This window comes from Amborella trichopoda, chromosome 13 (assembly GCF_054954075.1).
Source record: "Amborella trichopoda isolate Santa Cruz 75 chromosome 13, AtrichopodaSantaCruz75HAP2 v2.0, whole genome shotgun sequence".
Classification (NCBI taxonomy): Eukaryota; Viridiplantae; Streptophyta; class Magnoliopsida; order Amborellales; family Amborellaceae; genus Amborella; species Amborella trichopoda.
Window position 1 is genome coordinate 2956839 of NC_142348.1, and position 19371 is coordinate 2976209.

Genomic DNA, 19371 nt, shown 5'->3' on the forward strand with positions numbered 1-19371 from the left:
CCGCCCTATCCACCTAGTCTTGAGTCCATTTCTATGTTAACTTTGGGACTGAGTTAGAATAGAACTCTAGACGCCACATTGTGGCCCCTGCTGTCCTGTCCACTTGTTTAGAGCACCTTCTCTAGTATTGACATTTACGTTTAAATTCTTGGCAGAGAAAAAGAGTGGTAAAGAAAAAAAAGGATAAGGGTTTGCATCATTTATAATTTGGGATTGTTTGCAATAAGACCGTTTACTTTTAGTACAAGGAGGTCACAATTATTTACAACTATCCGATATGAAATCTAATTTGAGTATGTCACAAAGTTCAAAAAAATTTTATTTTGTGTAGACCCAATGAGAATAGAACTCTAGAAATGGAACGTGCCACTCTAGTCACCTACCTAGAGTCCCTAGCATTGACATTTACTTTAACTTTTAAAGCATTGGCAAAGAAATAGATAGGTAAAGGAATAAATTGTGTAAGTGCATGCATTATTTGTAATTTTGTGTAGGATGTGAGTTTCCATTAGTTTTATTTATTTAGTATCTTAATTTTTGAATAATAATTATTAATTTCCATTAACATGTTTGAACTCGATGTATTGTTCTTGTGTGGATGGATCCTCATTTGTATAAAAAATGATGAGGGTTTGCATCATTTATAATTTAGGATTGTATGCAATAAGACCATTTACTTTTAGTACAGGGAGGTCACAATTACTTACAACTATTCGGTGTGAAATCTAATTTAGAAATGTCACAAAATTCGAAAAAATTTTATTTTGTGTAGACCCAATGAGAATAGAACTCTAAAAATGGAACCTGCCACTCTAGTCACCGACCTAGAGTCCCTAGCATTGACATTTACTTTAACTTTTAAAGCATTCCAAAGAAATAGAAAGGTAAAAGAATAAAGTGTGTACGGGCATGAATCATTTGTAATTTTATGTAGGATACGAATTTCCATTAGTTTTATTGATTTAGCATCTTAATTTATGAACAACAATTATTAATTTCCATCAACATGTTTGAACTCGATGTATTGTTCTTGTGTGGATGGATCCTCTTCTGCATAAAATGTTAGCTCAATGGTATCAGTCTTATTTGGGTAGGGTTTAGGTGCATCCCCAGACCAACTAATCCTAGTGTGTCCACCTTCCAAAATCCGTTTGTAGATAGATTGAGGATGTAAAATTTCGAAATCTATCATCTCAAACACCAACGACCATGATTTGAAGAAAGGAAAGAATTCTCCTCGAGAATAATCCATCTTATGCTTTTTTCTTTAGACCACTCATTTCAATCCTTCAAAGATTATATTATCTACAGTAGTTTTGGGAGCTCCAAATTCATCATGGATACTAGGCGGTCATGGATTTGCAGTGATTTAAGATGAGTTTTGGTTCCTAAAACACTTGAAAACCAAAGCTCACACTGAGCAGGAATTCTTGCCAAAAAAAATTTATATTTTTTGTTGGACAATCACTTAAATTCATAAAGCTGTCTTTCAATTTATAGAATAATAGAACTGAGCAGCTAGCACTAAAAGGCAGCATTAGAAATAGTAAATTGTATATTTAAATTTAGATGTACAACGGCATAGATTTAATGCATTTACATAACAGATTCAAGCTATCCTAGAACCATCTAATTCTTATTTTAATGTTGTAATGGTGGATAATGCAAGCTGACCCCAATTAGTTTGGGAAAAAGCTTTGACGGTGATGAGGAGAAGTTGGTCGGTAAACTGTCCTAATGGAGTCTTATCACAGAGAGAGAGAGAGAGAGAGAGAGAGAGAGAGAGAGAGAACTTTGTTCATCGGAATCTTCACTTTTATACCAGTCTCAGACAAGACCAGAAAAACTATATAAAAAATCATCTATCACAGGAAACATCAAATTTCTATGCCATTCCCTCCATAACATCTATGGCCCAAAACTAAGCCGACTTATACAGAAATTTTTAAATCACTACCTGATTAGCACTCATTAACATGTGTTCCACATAAACAAATTGGTATTTATCCGTTTCTCTCCCATCACATTTCATGGTGAACCAATTCCCTCAAATCAAACTGATACTCATAAAATCCAGCAGATCTTGAGAGAGCGAGAGAGAGTCCCCAGTTATTTTCAATTGAATAAGGTCCAACATAGTGAACCACCAACCATATATTTTATCGAATAGTTTGAATGAATAGGGTTTAAAATAGTGAAATCAACAACCATGAGATTTATCAAGTAGTAAAGTAATTGAATCTCTCTTCAATAAGCTAACTAGAAGGCAGTCTAAACATTCAAACCCATGATCTCAGATCACTGAGCGTGTAGAGATCTGATGGTTAAACCAGGTAACAAGCCAATCCAATATCCTCACTTCTTAAATTTACTTTTGGGGCCTCAGTTTAACTCAATGTGCTCCCCATTGTGGCATGTTCTTCTCAGTAATTCTCTCTGATCAATCTACATAGTAGCAAGAAATACCGGTCTGACCATTCTTTGTTAGGACCTCAAAATCATCAAGGGAAGAGGCTGATCTTTGAAGATGTGCAAAGGCACAATAATCTACTTGATACACAACTGCCGGCTTCTTGGAGAATTCTAATATTGCAGTTCCAACTCCTTCCCCTGCAACGACAGGCAAAAGAAAGTGAAAGAGGGCAATATGAGAGAGAGAGATTCTCTATCAAATGTGTCCGAGTGTTGGACGTTATTCTTGATGCGTGAAACTGGAACACCAACTTCTGTCTTCCCAGCTCTTTGGTCTCTTTTAAGCAAAAAGCACCCGTTTTTGTTTTGGTTTTCTTTTTTATGGTTCACAATATCTTTTTCTTTTTTTTTTGGTTTTATGTTGGAACTTTCAGGTCACATCTTTTATATCTGTACCAATTACCATTTCAACTTTACAAATTCGTCGTCGATTTTGTTTGATTTGTCTTATGCTGAACCTAGATGTGTGTTTTTGTGTGCGTGTGTGAGAGAGAGAGAGTGTGAGAGAGAGAATGTGTGTGAGAAAGAGAGAGAGAGGCTACCGTGTGTGACAAGTAACAGATTCTCATTGGGGAATTTGTCTGCAAGAGCCTGAATGACTCTTCTGTATCTGTCCCTTGCCTCTTCCATTTCCTCCTCCCATTGTGGCAACTGATTCAATTTTACACAAACACCACAAATTAACAACAAAACCGAACCATTCACAGATTCAAGTATATACAAACATAACAAATTAACAGCAAAACTGAAGCCAAAAATTGATGTAAGAGAGAGAGAGACCTCTGGGTACACGCGCTCTACAGAGCGATCAACAGTTCCCTGAGGCAGCAAAGCTTCAAGCTCAGAGACATCAGGGAACCACTTTCCATCTTTAGGAACCACTTCTGGGTTTATGGCCAGCCTGCACAGGGCTTCACACAGTCCATACTCTATTGAGACCTGCAAAAGAGCAGAAGAGAAGCTAATGAAAACAGTGTCAGCATTGAGAATATCAAAAGGACTTCAATACATGAACAAAAGAAAGAAAAACTCCAATTGATTATATTTCTGCTTCTCTATCACATTACATTACCGGAATTTCTTTTACTAGGTATAACTACAAATCAATACGGCCATTGTGTGCATGGAAATAGGTCTTTGGAACCAAACGCATGGGGAACCAGCAGTCTGGCCCAAATTGAGGTCACGTAGGGCATCTTTATTTGTCCTTCATGTTACCCTCTGTTTATTTCTGTTTCTTGCCTACCCTCTCCAGAGACTGGAACCAAACCAATGGGAACAGGGCCGGGTCTGGCTGGTTCCAGATATTTTATTATGGGTGTGGTTTATATAAGGTTGCAACCTTAAACAATCCAATTAAGGCACACCTCCAAATTTTATCATAACATGTAATTTTGGTACAAAAAATTCTTAGGATTTACCTGAAATCTATTCTCATAGCTAATTATAACATTTTAAACTCCAAAAATGGTTAAAATCAAGTAGATCCATAAACATATGAAAATCTTGAAAATGGATGGTCTATCTAGATAACGTGTTGCAAGATGCACTATTTCTGGGACTCAATTTTTTTTATTTTTTCATATTCATATATCTCGATGTAGAGATGATCAATTAGAGGGTTTTTCAACATTAAAACAACCTTGTTCAATGGATTTTTGAGATGCATCTCTAATTCTACATTTTTAGGTTACAACCTTATATAAACTTTTTCCTTTTATTATTTCTTTTCTTTTAAAGACCCTATCGAGTCTCTAAAAGGCTGACTCAGCCGAGTCTATCAGACCTGACTTGGTCTTGGGAGTCCCAACTGGAGTCCTCCTTTTAATTTCCACTATTTCTCTGACAAAGATACAGTCCTAGATTAAGCAAAGTCAACAACTATCTTCTGAATCTGAACTAAAAGATAAAATGAATATTCAATTTTCATAATTTGTGGCTGCGAATTTCATAGAACTTTGGCTGAAACTTTCAATATCAACAAAAGTGAAACATTCTCAAAAAATAAAAAACTTTCTATATCAACGAATATGGGGGACACCACAAAATGATCCAAACAATAAATCAAAGGAAAGAGTCAGATGTTTCGGGTAGTTTGATAATGTTTCAAGGAAGCTCAAGAGCTTGTAGACATTAGAATTAATGAAGCCAATATAAGAAATCCACCTCAAAATTGGATCCAAGATAAGTTTGGAACTGAAATAAGGTGAGTATCAGTAGAATTGAATGATTCAAACTCGGCTGAGTCCACTCGAACTCAAGTTACCCAGACTCAGCTACTTTCCGAGCCGTGTACTCAGGTCCAACTCAGGCCACCTAAAAAAATTAAAAACAAAATCATAAAAAATATAAAAAGATAGAATCAATGTATAAAAAATATGTATGTAATTTGGCTCTTCTTTTACAACGATTTGTAAGCTTTTCTTGTTATATGCCCTATTTTTATATTTTCCTTTTTTTTTATTTTTTAAATATCTCCAATATAGATCAGCTTTTTCTAAACCCTTTCTTTTTTTTTTAGCTTTTGGGAATTTTTCTGTTGCCTTTGGGTTTCTTTTGGTTTTACAATTTTTATTTATTTTAAAAAATTTACTATTTTGATCCAATTTTTATCTATCTAAATCTCAAATAAATGGAATTTTAACCTAATAATTTCACAACCAACTTTTCAGTCAAGTAATTCCTAACTTGCTAACATATTTACTTTTTTTTTTTAAGTAGGGTTCTTTAGATTTACGAAAATTCAGATTAGTTGTAATATAGCTCTATCCATGTTAACACAGTAAAAATGCCATCTTTGATCCAATATTCTCAACGTGATGCCATCTTTGATCCTATATTTTCAACATAAAAACCAACAAATTGATCTTTTCTGCTCTAGAAAAAAAAACAAAAAAGATATATTGGGAAACCGTAAGACTAGAATAAAGGCAGTAGCAGCCTGGGTAGTAATTTAATTTGAGGATTCGGGGAGTTTCTTGATTTGGTAATTTTTTAATTTGAGTATTGTACGGGACTTGGTTGAGGGGGAAAACATGATTCTCAATAATGAAAATAGAGCATTGAGTTTTCGCCCCCTTAAACTGTTTGTGTAGCACAAGGAGGAAGAACCCCCTCAAAGAGGATCAAATCACCATCACACTTTTCTATCCTTTTGGTTGCAGGTTACAATCTTTTTGACCAAGATCATAACAAGTGGTATCAGAGAATCAATCCTGGTATGCCCAAAGCTGGTTAGAAGGCTCCAAGCATGCAGGGGTTAAAAAGTAAAAAAATGGAAAAGTGTGAAGGATAAGTGCAACAACATTTGGCACTGTTGTGCGTACGTGAGACCCTCACTGAAATGAGTCTTCAATACGAGCAATTAGCATCTTCAATGCACAAAGATATTGAGGAATGGTCGGTCAATTGGGTGGGAGGACCAAGCTAGATGCATCCCATGGAATCCCATGAAGGGACATTTCACACAAGAGAGGGTGGAGCGCCGATCCAAGCCCAATACACAAATTTGTATTTTCCCAAGTTTAGTGGCGATGATCCAACTAGATGGATTTATCGCGTGCAGCAAATATTCAAATTTTTGAAAACCCAGGAGGAATAAACGTTCTGGCATCTTTCCACTTGGAAGGAGATGCAGTGCAGTGGTTTCCATATAACGAAAAGACACGTGACAGTGACATGAGTGGATCTTGTCAAAGGACTCTTTGTTCATTTCGAAAACACAGAATACAAATATTTGTGCAGCCCTGTTTAAATTAGTGGCATACAGGAACCGAATTAGAATAGCAAACCACTTTAAGCGGTTGACGAATAGTGTGGATGGGTGAAAGGGATAGGTTTAGATTGGGTGCTTTATCGGGGGCCAAGAGGAAGAAACTGGGATTGAGGTCCAAATGTTCCGACCGAGAACCTTGATGGCCACGATCTTCCTCGCTTTTATGCAAGAAGAAAAACTGCAGTTACTCAAGCGCAGAGAAAAAAACCAATTTAACTGGCAGGAGGCTACCGTACACACAGGAACCGCTGCAATTAAGAAACTAAGCAGGGCCAAGATTAAGGAGCATAGAGACAAGGACCTCTACTATAATGGTGACAAAAGTCGTTGCTGGGCCACAGGTGTAAGTCCCAGCAGTTGTTTATGCTAGATGGTGATGCCGACTGGGAGACGGATGATCAAGTGAAGTAATGATTGAGCACTTCTAACCTTGAGGACAGGTTGAACTGTTGGGATAGAATGTTTCGGAAACGGAGGACTGGAATAAAGGGATTAGCCTAGCTAGAATAAAGGGACAGCCTGAGTAATTAACTTATCCAATTTGAGTATTGAACAGGATTTGGGGAGTGTCGTGATTTGGTAATTTCTTAATTTGAATATTATATGGGAGTGGGGTGGGTGAATGTCTATATGCAAAATATGAGTATCAACAATTAAAAAAGCATTAAGTTTAGGGTGCTGTTGGCATAAGGATGCATCCGTAGCTTCAGAGGTAAGGTGCACCTTCAAATTTTATGATGGTACATAATTTTGATGTAAAATGTTCTTAGGATTATCTCAAAATCTATTTTTATATCTAATTATAAAATTTTAATTTTCAAAAATGGTTAAAATCAAGTAGATCTATAAACATATGAAAATTATGAAAATGGACGGTGTAGATAATATGTTGTAAAATGCATTATTTCTGAGACTTAAAATCTTTTTATTTTTTCTGAGACTTAAAATCTTTTTATTTTTCTTGGTCGTACATCTCGATGCCAAGATGATCAATCAAAGGGTCTTTCAACCTTAAAACTGCCCTTTCAGATGGATTTTTGAGGTGCATCCGTAGTTCTACATTATAAGGTTGCATCCTTATATAAACTTTTTCCTTAAGTTTATGCTCCTAAATTGTAGTGCTTCTATCGTTCTGGTTGCAGTTTATCATCTATTAGAGTAAGATCATAACACAATTCTTTCCAATGTTTCAAAATATTTTTTTTTTTAGAAATTAATTGACAATAATTCTCGGATCTCAAAAGAAAGAAATTCACAGCCAATAATTCTCAGATTTCAACATCAAACCCCTGACCAGATCCTTCCAACCATCAAAAAGAAAAGGAAAAGATAGAACGATAGATCAAAATCAGAAATCTAATCTACTTATAACTGGTATTTAGGTTTCTTCGGATCGTGATACCTTGACTTTGGTTGGATCAATCACTGCATTTTCGCTGGTGGTCTCAACAAGGTGCTCCTCATGTGCACAGAGAGCAGCAATGGCCTCCGAAGCAGTTTCAATACACCTAACAAATGGAGAAACCAGAACCCTGTGGATCTGAAACCCCTCATTTCTAAGCCTCTTTCCTTTACACCAAGCTCTGATCTTTCCTTCATCGACAAGCGGAGGATCCCATGGCCTTTGAGCATTGTGAATCCATAACGGCTTCACCTGGTCCACTCGATCGCCATGGCGCATCACTATGATGTTCTGGACAGGACGGTCGTGGCCTGGGGTTAGGGTTTTCTCCGTATATGACGTGTTCTGAGGCGAGATGGTTTGCTCTAGGGTTAGGGTTTTGGCGTGATCCATGGTTCTGGTGGTTGTGGGGTCGATCTATTAATGGATGGTTATTCTTCCTCTCTCTATTAATGGGTGGTTGTTTGCTCTGTCGCTCTTTACCTGTTCGTTCCCTTTCTCTCTAGATGCTTTGGAGGCCAATGCCCTCTCTCTCTCTCTCCCTTTAATTGATGCAGATAGGAAGCTTCTTTCTCTCTCTAATGGTTGAGGAAATGGCTTCTCTCTCTTTCAGGAGCCCGCACTTGGTCCCTGATGCTTCTCTCTCTCCTCTCTCTTCTCTTTCTGTTTTAGAGAGAGAGGCGATTCGATTATATAGGTATAGGACCATAGGCCAGCTTCAGTCCCAGAAGTTTGGGGGCGAGTGGTTTTTAGAGAGAGAAAACAACGGGAATTTATCCCAGCTCCCACGTGTTTTGGATGGATAATTTTTTAGAGAGGGAAAACCAAAACGACCAGGATTTAGAGAGAGAAACCAACGCGATTTGGCCCGTTGCTTTGGGACGAAACCATTGTTCGAAAAACCCGGCCAGTCCATACCGGAACCGGCCTGTTAAATGGGTATACCGATTCCGGTTAAGGTTGATTTTACGGTACTACTCAATAGAAGCTCATCTTCAAAAAAAATTGGTACAAAAATCGGCTGGTTCGATATCGAACCGACGATATTTTTTAAAAACCGGCCGGTTTTCAGCTTACCGGACCGGTTTGTCGTTATAACATCGTTTTAGGGTAAACAACGATGTTATTTTAAAATTCAAATCGTTTTTTGTAGAAGGAAAACTGTGAATCCAAATTTCACCATTTTTTATTCGGTTTACGAAAATATTTTGGTTTTTTTTCGTGTTTTAATGGTTTAAATCACTATATAATGAACCTAAAACAACAAATTTAGATTTAAACATTGAAGAAAACGAGTTTCTTTTATTGAAATGGAGGATCTTTTAGGTTTTTGAAAACTTCCGCCTTTCTTTCAACAGTCTCCTCAATACCTAATGATTCTTCAAGAAAGTTGAGGGGTTTGATTGCTATTCGAAGTATTTACTAGATTCAACTTTAATTTGATCATAAACCAAAACAATAAAGGGTTTATTTTAGCACGAGCGGTTGCTGCTCCAAGAACCTGTGTTCTACCAAAAAATGTGGATTTTTTGTCCATTTATTGGCTGTTGTTTATCAAATTAAGTCATGTATTTCAATAATCGAGGCTTTATAGCTCAAATAAAATTACTATATTTATTTATTATTGAGTAAATTTTTTATATCAATTTTTTTGTTGCATCATATAATGAAAATTTCATAGATCTAGAATTTCTGCATTTTCTTCAATTAAATAAAAAATAACGAATATTTTTTGATGATATTGGGTGCGTTTGAAAGATGATTGAAGCCTTTACAATGCATGTATGTTCATTTTTTCGATTATCCAAATATTGAGGGTCGTTCATTGCTCGAAATGTTGCTTCATTTTTTGGGTTTTTGAAAAGTCGATTTTTCTAAAAAAGATATTTTGTTAAATAAAATTATGTTTTTTTGATAAAATTGAGAAGTGTTTTTCTATTTTGCTTAATAAATTATTTTTAATAGAATTATGATTTTAAAATTACATTTTTTCGATGAATATGATAAGTGTTTTTCTATTTTGCTTAATAAAATTATTCCTTTGATAAAATCATTTTTTTATGAAATTGATTCTTCTTTTTGATAAGTGCATGATAATGTCGCTCGATTTTTTAGTTATCTTTTTGTTAAAGTTGATATATTTATATATGTAATTATGGAAATGGGATATTTTTTTTTTTAAAGTGCTTGTAGAAATTATGGTTGCCTTATGTTCAATGAATATGTGCTTTGTTCTTCTCCTTTTTCTTTATGTATTTTTTTGTTCTTTCTCTATCAAGTTTTTTTAATACTATGGAAATAGCCTTCAAAAGATCAACTATTTTTTAAAAAATCGGCCGACTAACTCGGGATCAGTCACTGGCCGATCCTGATCTGGCCAGATTCTAGAGAGAGAGAGAGAGAGTTATACAAATATTTTAATTTAAAATCATCTCTCATTTGAGAAATTGATTTTCTAAAAAATAAAATTTACATTTTGCTTAATAAAATTATATATATTTTTTATCAATATGGGAAGTTTTTTATATATTATATGACAAAAATATCTTCAAAAAAAATATCCTAAGCTATTTTCAAGCACATGACCATAGTATTCGAATATTACTTTATAAAAAGTTGTTTCAAAATTTTTTGTGTAAAATAAAGTCTAAGTATTTTTAGTTTTTTTTTATTTATTTTTTGGGAGTTTTTAACCCATTTTTTTTAAAAAAATCTACTTGACCGGTTAGTTCGGTTTTGGTTTAAACCACTCCCAGCCCCATGTCCGATTAACCGTTCTGGTTCGATTTTGCGAATACTGGACGTAACTCAAGAGATTTTTTTAGAGAGAGAAAACACATAAAGAACAATATTTCATAATTTAGAGAGAGATTGGGTCAACTTTTGAGAGAGAAGAAGAATTTAGGAAAAGTAAAAAAAAAAACACTTTAAAATGGACTATCTATGCAACTTACTCTCACTCCGATCTTTTCACTCACTCTTTTCCCAAACAACATTTTCTTGCAAATAACCCCCTAACCCAAAAGTAGCATGAAATAAGACTAAACTACCATTGTTTGTTTCACACGGCCTTCTTTATTGTTTTCACATGCGCTTACAAACACACGTTTCGACATTCTGAATATGTGCTACTGCAATGTAGGTCTGAGCCGCAGTGCTTCTGCATTATGAGAACTCGCTCCGGTAGTGCAAAGATGCGCTCCAGCATTCCGCTTCCGCAATGAAGTCTTTAGAGCCACAGTGCTTCGGCAATAGAAGACCGTGCTCCGGCAGTATAAACAAGTGATCCGGCATTTTGAATGTGAGCTCTGGCAATGTAGGTCTGAGCCACAGTGCTTCGGCATTATGAGAAGGCGTTCCGGTAGTGCAAAGATGCACTCCGGCAGTACGCTACTTGACACCCGCGAATTGATTTGATTTGTACAGGAAGGGTATTTCTGTTAAGAAAATAACAAAAGTTTACCTTTGGGTTTTTGCGCGGTAATGTTGTTGTACGAAAAAAGTGAGAGAAAAAATTGAGGTGGGATAAGTTGTATAAATAGTCTATTTTAAAATATTTTTTTTTATAATTTTTTCAAAAATTTATAAATTTAAGCCTAGCTCCGGAGGTGATTTTTAGAGAGAGAAAAAAAAAACAAGCTCCGGAGGAAGAGAACAAAACACCAAGGTTTTTAGAGGAAGAAGCCAAAAAAACGAAGGAATTTTAGGCAGAGAATATAAAAAAACGACCGGAGTTTTAGAAAGAGAATATAAAATACCAACATATTTAGAGAGAAAAGACAAAAAAACGGCCAGTTTCATAGAGAATATAAAACAACAACATATTTAGAGAGAGAAGCCAAGGGGTTGTACAAACAATCCTTATTTATTTATAAATATAAAAAGTAATCCTCGAAAAACGTCGTTATGTACCCGTGGCCTAATGGATTAGGCGTCTGACCTCTAATCAGGCGATCGTGGGTTCGAATCCTACCTGTGAAGAAGCCTTTTTTGTTTCATTTTCTTTTAAGGAAAATTAACACATACGGAGCTAAAATGTAATTCTTCAATTTTTATAGTTTTAGGAAAATTAACGTATGAATCACCTATTTTTCATTGAATGGAAAAACGATCTTCATTTTTCCTTTTTTTATGCGTGGGACATTTTTTTTGTTTTGTTTCATTTCTTTTAAGGAAAATTAAGGCATAAATCTCTTTTTTGGAACTAAAAAGTAATTCTTCAATTTTTTTAGTTTTAGGAAAATTAACATATAAATCCACTGTTCTTCTTAGAATTGAAAAACATTCCTCATTTTTTCATATTTTATGTGTGGGACTATTTTTGCCGATTTTTTAGATTTTTCAAAATAACCCTTTTATATGTGGGCTATTTTCTTTGTCAATTTTTATTTTTTTAAATAACCCTGGTCCAGTTTTTATTTTTGTTTCATTTCTTTTAAGGAAAATTAACACATAAATCTATTTTAATCCTTCAATTTTTAAAATTTTAGCAAAATTAAGATATAAGTCCCCTATTTTTCTTATAATTGAAAAACAATCCTCATTTTTTCATATTTTATGTGTGGGACATTGTTTTGTCAATTTTTTAGATTTTTTAAAATAAACCCGATATGGTACTAAAGTATTTGAACGCATGTAAAATTTTATATTCTAAAATTCGGTCCAACTTGACAAGCTCGAATGATGAAAATATGGATTGCTACACAAATACCACCCTAGCTATTTGCTACTTTTTTTTCTTTTTTTTTTTGTCAAAAGTCCGTTCAGTACTTCTAGTTTTGGACTTATTTCAATACTTCAAGTATCAGAATAGGTTTTGAAAGAAAAAACCTTACATTCAATATGATACTTCAAGTACCGGACGAAGGTTATTTTGGAAACAAACAAAATTTACAATAAGAATGGGGACCCAAGGGTAAATTGTGAAACAATAGAGACTACTTTGTAATTCAGAAATATCATGGGATTTTATATATTAATTTAATTTATAATAAAAAATTGTTTTATTTCTTAAATAAAAAATTAATTTTACATATTTCACATTTTACACTGAAGTATCATTTTTTAAAGTATGTAATGTATTTTGATTTTATATTTTTTTATATATTGGATTAAGATCCAATTTAGATGAAATGCATTTTAATTTTATATTTTTTATATATCGGATTAATATTAAATTGTATGTTTATATTTGTCACCATCATACACATATAAAAGATAATAAAAAATAATTTAATTTAAATAAGATTGACATAATTCCCCTATGGTGAAAGTCATGAACATTACCAAATTTGAATTCAACCTAATATTTTTTAAAAAAGATAAAATCAAAATGTACTTTATACCCTAAAAAAGTGAGACCTCAATATAAAATATGTACTATATGAAATTGTTTCAATTCCAAAAATAAAACAAATATTTTTAGGTGATATTCCTTTTTATTAATGCTTAAATCAATATTTTAAGTATATGGAAATCTGAAGAGGTGCGTAACTATGGTTTTGTCATTATGTTTCTGATAAAATAATAAAAGTGTTCATCTCCTCTCAATAATGGTTTCGTGGTGTAGTTGGTTATCACGTCAGTCTAACACACTGAAGGTCTCCGGTTCGAGTCCGGGCGAAGCCATTTTATAATCATTTTTTTGTTCAAGGGGGTGCGGGCGAAGCCATTTTAGTATTTTTTGGTTCTAGGGTGAGGGCGAAGCTATTTGAGTCTTTTTGTTCAAAGGTGCGGGCGAAGCCATTTTAGTATTTTTTGGTTCTAGGGTGAGGGCGAAGCTATTTGAGTCTTTTTGTTCAAGGGTGCGGGCGAAGCCATTTTAGTATTTTTTGGTCGTAGGGTGAGGGCGAAGCTATTTTAGTCTTTTTGTTCAAAGGTGCGGGCGAAGCCATTTTAGTGTTTTTTTGTTGAAGGGTGAGGGCGAAGCTATTTTAGTCTTTTTGTTCAAGGGTGCGGGCGAAGCCATTTTAGTATTTTTTTGTTCAAGGGTGAGGGTGAAGCTATTTTAGTCTTTTTGTTTAAGGGTGCGGGCGAAGCCATTTTAGTATTTTTTTTGTTCAAGGGTGCGGTTTGTATAGAGCCGATAGGGTGCTTATAGAGCCGAATGAAGGTCTCTGCTCAAATCCAGGTGAATCCATTCGAGTCTGTTTGTTGAGGGTGCGGTTGAAAGGTTGCAGTTTGTATAGAGCTGAATGAAGGTCTCCATTCAAATCCTCCTTCAAATCCGGGCGAGGCTAAAAGGGTGCAATTTGTATAGAGCTGAATGAAGGTCTCCATTCAAATCCGGCCGACGCCATTCTAGTCTTTTTATTAAGGATGCGGTTTGTATAGCTCTCGAGAATCAATTTTAATAGAGCCTACCTTCAAATAGTGTTGAGAAGATAGCCTTAAATCGACATTTATATGAAAAATGATAGCCTTAAAATATATTTTCATATTTATTTATAAATTTTAAAGGTTAAAAAATGGTGTAGATCGACATATACATAAAAACTTGAAAATATCGAAAATTGACGGTCCAAAAATGCATTACAAAATACACTGTTTCCAAAACTTGCAATCCATTTTTCTCATATCCATTATTGATGTCGAGATGATCAATTTGAAAATATTTGGGCATCAAAACAATTTATTCTAGTAAAAAAATTGAGGTAGGCTCAAATTTGATTGTTTAGAGCCTCGGCTCTATATAAATTTCTCTTTTATTAAAAGATTTGTTCATATTTTTTTGCCATTTTACATTGAGTTCATTTTTTTTTTTTTTGGGGGGGGGGGAGAAGGCATTCAGGTTTACACCCAAATCAGGTTGAAATGCATTGTTAAAGCGTTGCTAATTTCCAAAGAGGGAGTTATTGTTTTGCTGTTGACCATGGCCTTGACCACGACCACGATCACCTCGTCCACGATTTGCGAGCCACAACCCCTTCTTGAGTTGTTCTTTTGTGTGGTTGCAAGATTGGATGATGGAGATCCAATGTCCAGCATGCCTTGTTGGTCGGAGAGTCGAATCTCTTGATTTAGCAAGATACCATAGAGATCATTGAGGGTAATGAGATCAAAATCATAGAGGTCTGAAACGAATTGTACTCAAGAGGGAATCACCAAGAATGTGAAGTATTGAGTCATCATCAGATACTGGCTTTCCTACTGCAACGAGATGATCGGTTATGCTTTTTACTTGCTGAAAATAATCAGTAATGTTCAAGGATCCCTTATTGATAGTTTTCAACTTGAGTCGCAGTTATATTATACGTGCTCATGAATGATTCAAAAACAAGAGTTATAGTGCAATTCGTATTTCTTGGGAGGTGGTAAGACCCACGATTTGGGCATGGATGGCCCGAGGGTCGAGATAATCTAACTAAGTAACAATTAGTCTTGTCACTTCCAATTGAGAAATGTATGGCTCATCTTGGGGTCCTCATTGTTTTCCGTTGGAATAAATTCAGCAAGGCAATGGAGGGAGCCATCCATGTAATCGAGAAGATCGTACCTTCGAAGAATGGGCATGAACTGAGATTTCCAAATCAAGTAATTGGTAATTGTGAGTTTGTGGGGAAGAAATTGGTGGAGGTTATTAATGGGAGGGTTGGGTTTATCGGCAACAATTGTAGGTGTGTTGTTAGTAGGTGTGGACATTGTTGAGTGTAAAGAAGAGGGTAAAAAACAAAAGAATATGGGAAGGATAAGTGGGCACAAAGAAGTTGTGAATGCTAGAGAGAGTGTGAAAGAGATTTGAGAGAGAGGGTTTGGATGGAACATGGAAATATAAACAAAATAATAATAAAGTTAGAATAAAAATTATGAGAGGACCTTGCTGATGAGAAGATGTATATAAAGCTAGACAGAGACATATTACCGAGGGAGATATTGAGAATTTAAGATGGACATTGGGAGAAGGAGTTAGAATAAAGGAGGCTAGAGAGAGGGAGAAACGTATTTTTAACAAAAGGGTTTTCCTAGTATTGAAGACAGGGATTTGTATGCGAAGATAATAATTTGGGATGGTAAGTTGAGATGATCGACTTTGTTCTGGTACCATAATAGAACAACTCAAGTAGAAATATTGAGAATTTAAGATGAACACGGGGACGAGGAGTTAGATAGAAGAAAAGAGGCTATATGATAAGGCTAGAGAGAGGGAGAGACGTATTTTTTTTTAAAAAAGCTCAATCAGTAATGAAGGGAGTGCAAAAAAAGAACTTGGGATGGTAGGCTGAGAAGATCGACTCTGTTTAGATACCATAATAGAACAACCCAAATATTATTGAAAAAGTTTCTATCTCACATACCATAATAAAACAACCCAAATATTTTTTAATAAGTCTCTATATCACTTTCTTGAACTTTCACGTGAGATGAGATTGTGTATTTATAATATAAAATGTACATATTTTTTATATACATGGGATACGTTGTTACAACAATATTTTGTAACAACAACTATTTAAATGAAATTAATCCCAATATAAGAAATAACCCAAAGATTTAGATGATTATGGGTTATCCCTTTACAACGGTTTAGATTTAAAATAGGGGTGGTTGAAGATGTGTAATTATTAACGGACAGCGTCAAACAAATTTCTAAAATATTGTGACATACTTCCACCTATTAGATTTCATATCCAATGGCTAAAATCGATTTTGTCCTCCTTCTACAAAAAATAAATAGTCTCATAGTATACAATCACATATACCTATTATACCTATTTTTTGTTTTAGTTTCATGTAAAAATGGATGTAATGAAAACATTTTGAAATTTTATCCCAAATCCCACATAAAAGAGACAAGATTTATCATTGGATTAACTACAAAGGTAATTCTAGGTGTCGCAATGGGTCGAGTCGGGCGTAGACCCATACCTGACCTCAAAATTAAAATGTTTATGTATTTATCTACATTTAAATATATTTTATATATTAGGACTTGAAAAATATCTCTAGACTTGGACCCGATCGGACTCAGACTCGAACCTGGACCTGAATAGTATTCGGGTCTAAGATTTGAACCCAAACCCAACCCGCCCGGTCAAATTTTGAGCCCATACCTTGATCCGGTTCGAGTCCACCTCTCATGTCCTGGGTTGGTCCCGGGTCCATCGCCACCCCTTATTATTCAAATTTTTCCTTATGAATATCTTAGAGAGAGAAACTTCAAAAGTTTTTCTTAGGAGAGAGTAAGCAAAGCTCATTAAACACGTTTTTAAGAACCAGGGAACCTGCATTTTGTAAAGTCTAAAAACTATACCAAATATCTACCACAAATAATACATGGATTATACAATACCCAAGTGAGAGAAGTTGTTATGTTGTAGACTGAGAAAAAGGTGTTGGCCCTAGAGAGAGAGAGAGAGAGAGAGAGAAAGAAGGATAGATGTCCATTCGTCACCCGTGACATGTTCAATTACCAATTTTAGCAGTTCAGACAGAGAAAGCCACTTTAGAGAGAGAGAGAGGGCCGCCTTTACGAGAAATATCAAAAGAGAAAACGGCACGTGACGTACAGTCCAATTGAAGGATTTCGTGCGTGCACCGCAGGGAACAAATTGTCAATTTGTTCCCTCAAGTAAGATCCATTATCATTATCATCCTCAAAGTCTTTTTCTAATCTCAAAGTCTTTTTCCAACTAATTAGAATCGGCTACGCAGGTTTTGGTATGTTATTATGCTCTATTGAGTATCATACCCTCTAGTAAGATCCATTCTATTATGTTTTAGAATCTAGAATTTTGGAGATGAAACCTCTTTAAACTATCGATTGACCTCAGAAAAGAAAAAAAAAAACGGTTCACTCAACATTATGTACATGCTTGAAAAATAGACGGTTAAATCTAAGCTTAGAGAACTCAAAATCCAAATTTCAATTTTGAAAATAATCGTCCAAGTATTTGTTTGGATGACAATTGATCTACTAAGGAGCGAACTATTTTATCTGAAATTAATATGCTATGTAGAATATTATTTTGTCTATCGTTTTGGTATTATGTGTTATATTATTTTATTATTAAATTTTATATTAATTTTAATTTTGTTGTTTTTTTATGTAAATCTGTTTATAAATTAATCTCTATGCTTTACTAGATAAATTGCAAACATCATTTAATTCATTATCATGATAATTTTCACTCAAAAATAGATTATCATTTGAGAATAAGTACATCCAAACAAGCACTTAGTTATACGTAAATTAGAAAAATAATTGAGTATAATTTGACCTGAGGGAGTAGGTTTAAGAGTGCTCATGCGGGAACACGATATAGAAAGAGAGAATAGGTCGATATGTGATGAGAGAGAAAGTGAGAAAATCAAGAGAGATGAGAGAGCAAGTGAGAAAACAAAGAGAGATGAGAGAGCAAGTGAGAAAACAAAGAGAGATGAGAGAGAAAGTGAGAAAACAAAGAGAGAAAAGCAGAGATGAGAGAAAAAGAGAGATGACATAGTGATGAGAGAGAAAGACGTACAATCGGGGTATTATGGACCCAGTTTAGAGAGAGAAAGAGTGGTGATACGAGAATAGATTATAGCGAAAAGTAGAAAGAGCTTGCCTTTTGGCACGATCATTTTTGGCCTCGAGATAGGGTGTAGGGCTTTTATGACACTCCACCTGTGTCTATGTGGATTCAATCATTAGATCTGATTAGACACTTTTGATGGCTTGAGTTACACAATCTTGATTATAATTATTTTTAAATTTTTTATAAATAATTTTAAACTAAAATTTAAATCATTTGATAAATGATAACAATATTAAAAAATACTTTTGATGATAAAAATTATTAGAATATCTTTAAAAATTATAGAGGCATTTTTGTTATTTATTTTACATAAAATAATTTTTTTGTATTTTTCAATTTGCTCTAATTTTACGGCAGAATGTTCAAAATTATTTTCATAAGTGATTTTGTCGAAAAAAATAAAAAATAAAACAATATTTCATGTAAAATTATGTACAAACAATCATAGTTGTTCGCTAAGAAGTGGGATCATATATAATTTAGGGCGCGGTTTGTATAGTGCTTACGCTCTAAACAATGAAATTAAAGCATATTTTCAAATAGTTTCAAGAAATGTAGTTTCAATATTGAAAATCTTTGTGATAGTTTTAAAATATATTTTTATATTTGTTTATAAGGTTTAAAGCTTAAAAAATAGTATAAATATATATATATATATATGAAAACTTAAAAATCTTAAAAATTGATGATTCAAAAATATGTTACAAAATACACTACTTCTAAACATATAATTTATTTGTTTTTATGTTCATACATCTCGACTGTCGAGATGATCAATTTGAAGGCATTTGAACATCAAAACAACCCCTACTAATTAAATTTTTAAAGTAGGTTCAAATTCAATTGTTTAGAGCCTCGGGTCTATATAAACTTTTCCCTATAATTTATAAGGTTGTTAGGAAGCGTAGAAACATGTCCCTTAAGGTTGTTAGGAAGCGTAGAAACATGTCCCTTAAGTTAGAGAGAGAAAATTTCGAAAGAGAGGAAATTTCGGACCGGTCAAATTTCGGACCGGTCACTTTAGAGAGAGAAACATTATAGAGAGAAAATTTCGAAAGAGAAAATTTCGGACCGGTCACTTTAGAGAGAGAAACATTATAGAGAGAGAAATTTTAGAAGGATATCGATTGCCCGCTTAGAGAGAGAGAAATTTTAGAAGGATATCGATTGCCCGCTTAGAGAGAGAGAAATTTTAGAAGGATATC

General features: G+C 34.3%; 1 protein-coding gene and 1 non-coding gene across 2 annotated transcripts; one reads left to right on the forward strand and one right to left on the reverse strand.

Annotated features, from left to right (window-relative positions):
• Positions 1 to 2112: 2112 nt before the first annotated feature.
• On the reverse strand, positions 2113 to 8045 carry LOC18428212 (uncharacterized). Its single transcript, XM_006837250.4, has 4 exons — positions 7650 to 8045; positions 3253 to 3411; positions 3015 to 3123; positions 2113 to 2610 (listed from the first exon to the last, which is right to left on the reverse strand). Exons 1-4 carry the CDS (start codon positions 8040 to 8042, stop codon positions 2441 to 2443), a joined length of 831 nt encoding a protein of 276 aa, XP_006837313.1. The 5' UTR covers positions 8043 to 8045; the 3' UTR covers positions 2113 to 2440.
• A 5158-nt stretch (positions 8046 to 13203) lies between these two features.
• Positions 13204 to 13277, forward strand: TRNAV-AAC (transfer RNA valine (anticodon AAC)). Its single transcript has one exon. It is a non-coding gene; the product is annotated as a tRNA-Val (tRNA).
• Positions 13278 to 19371: the final 6094 nt, after the last annotated feature.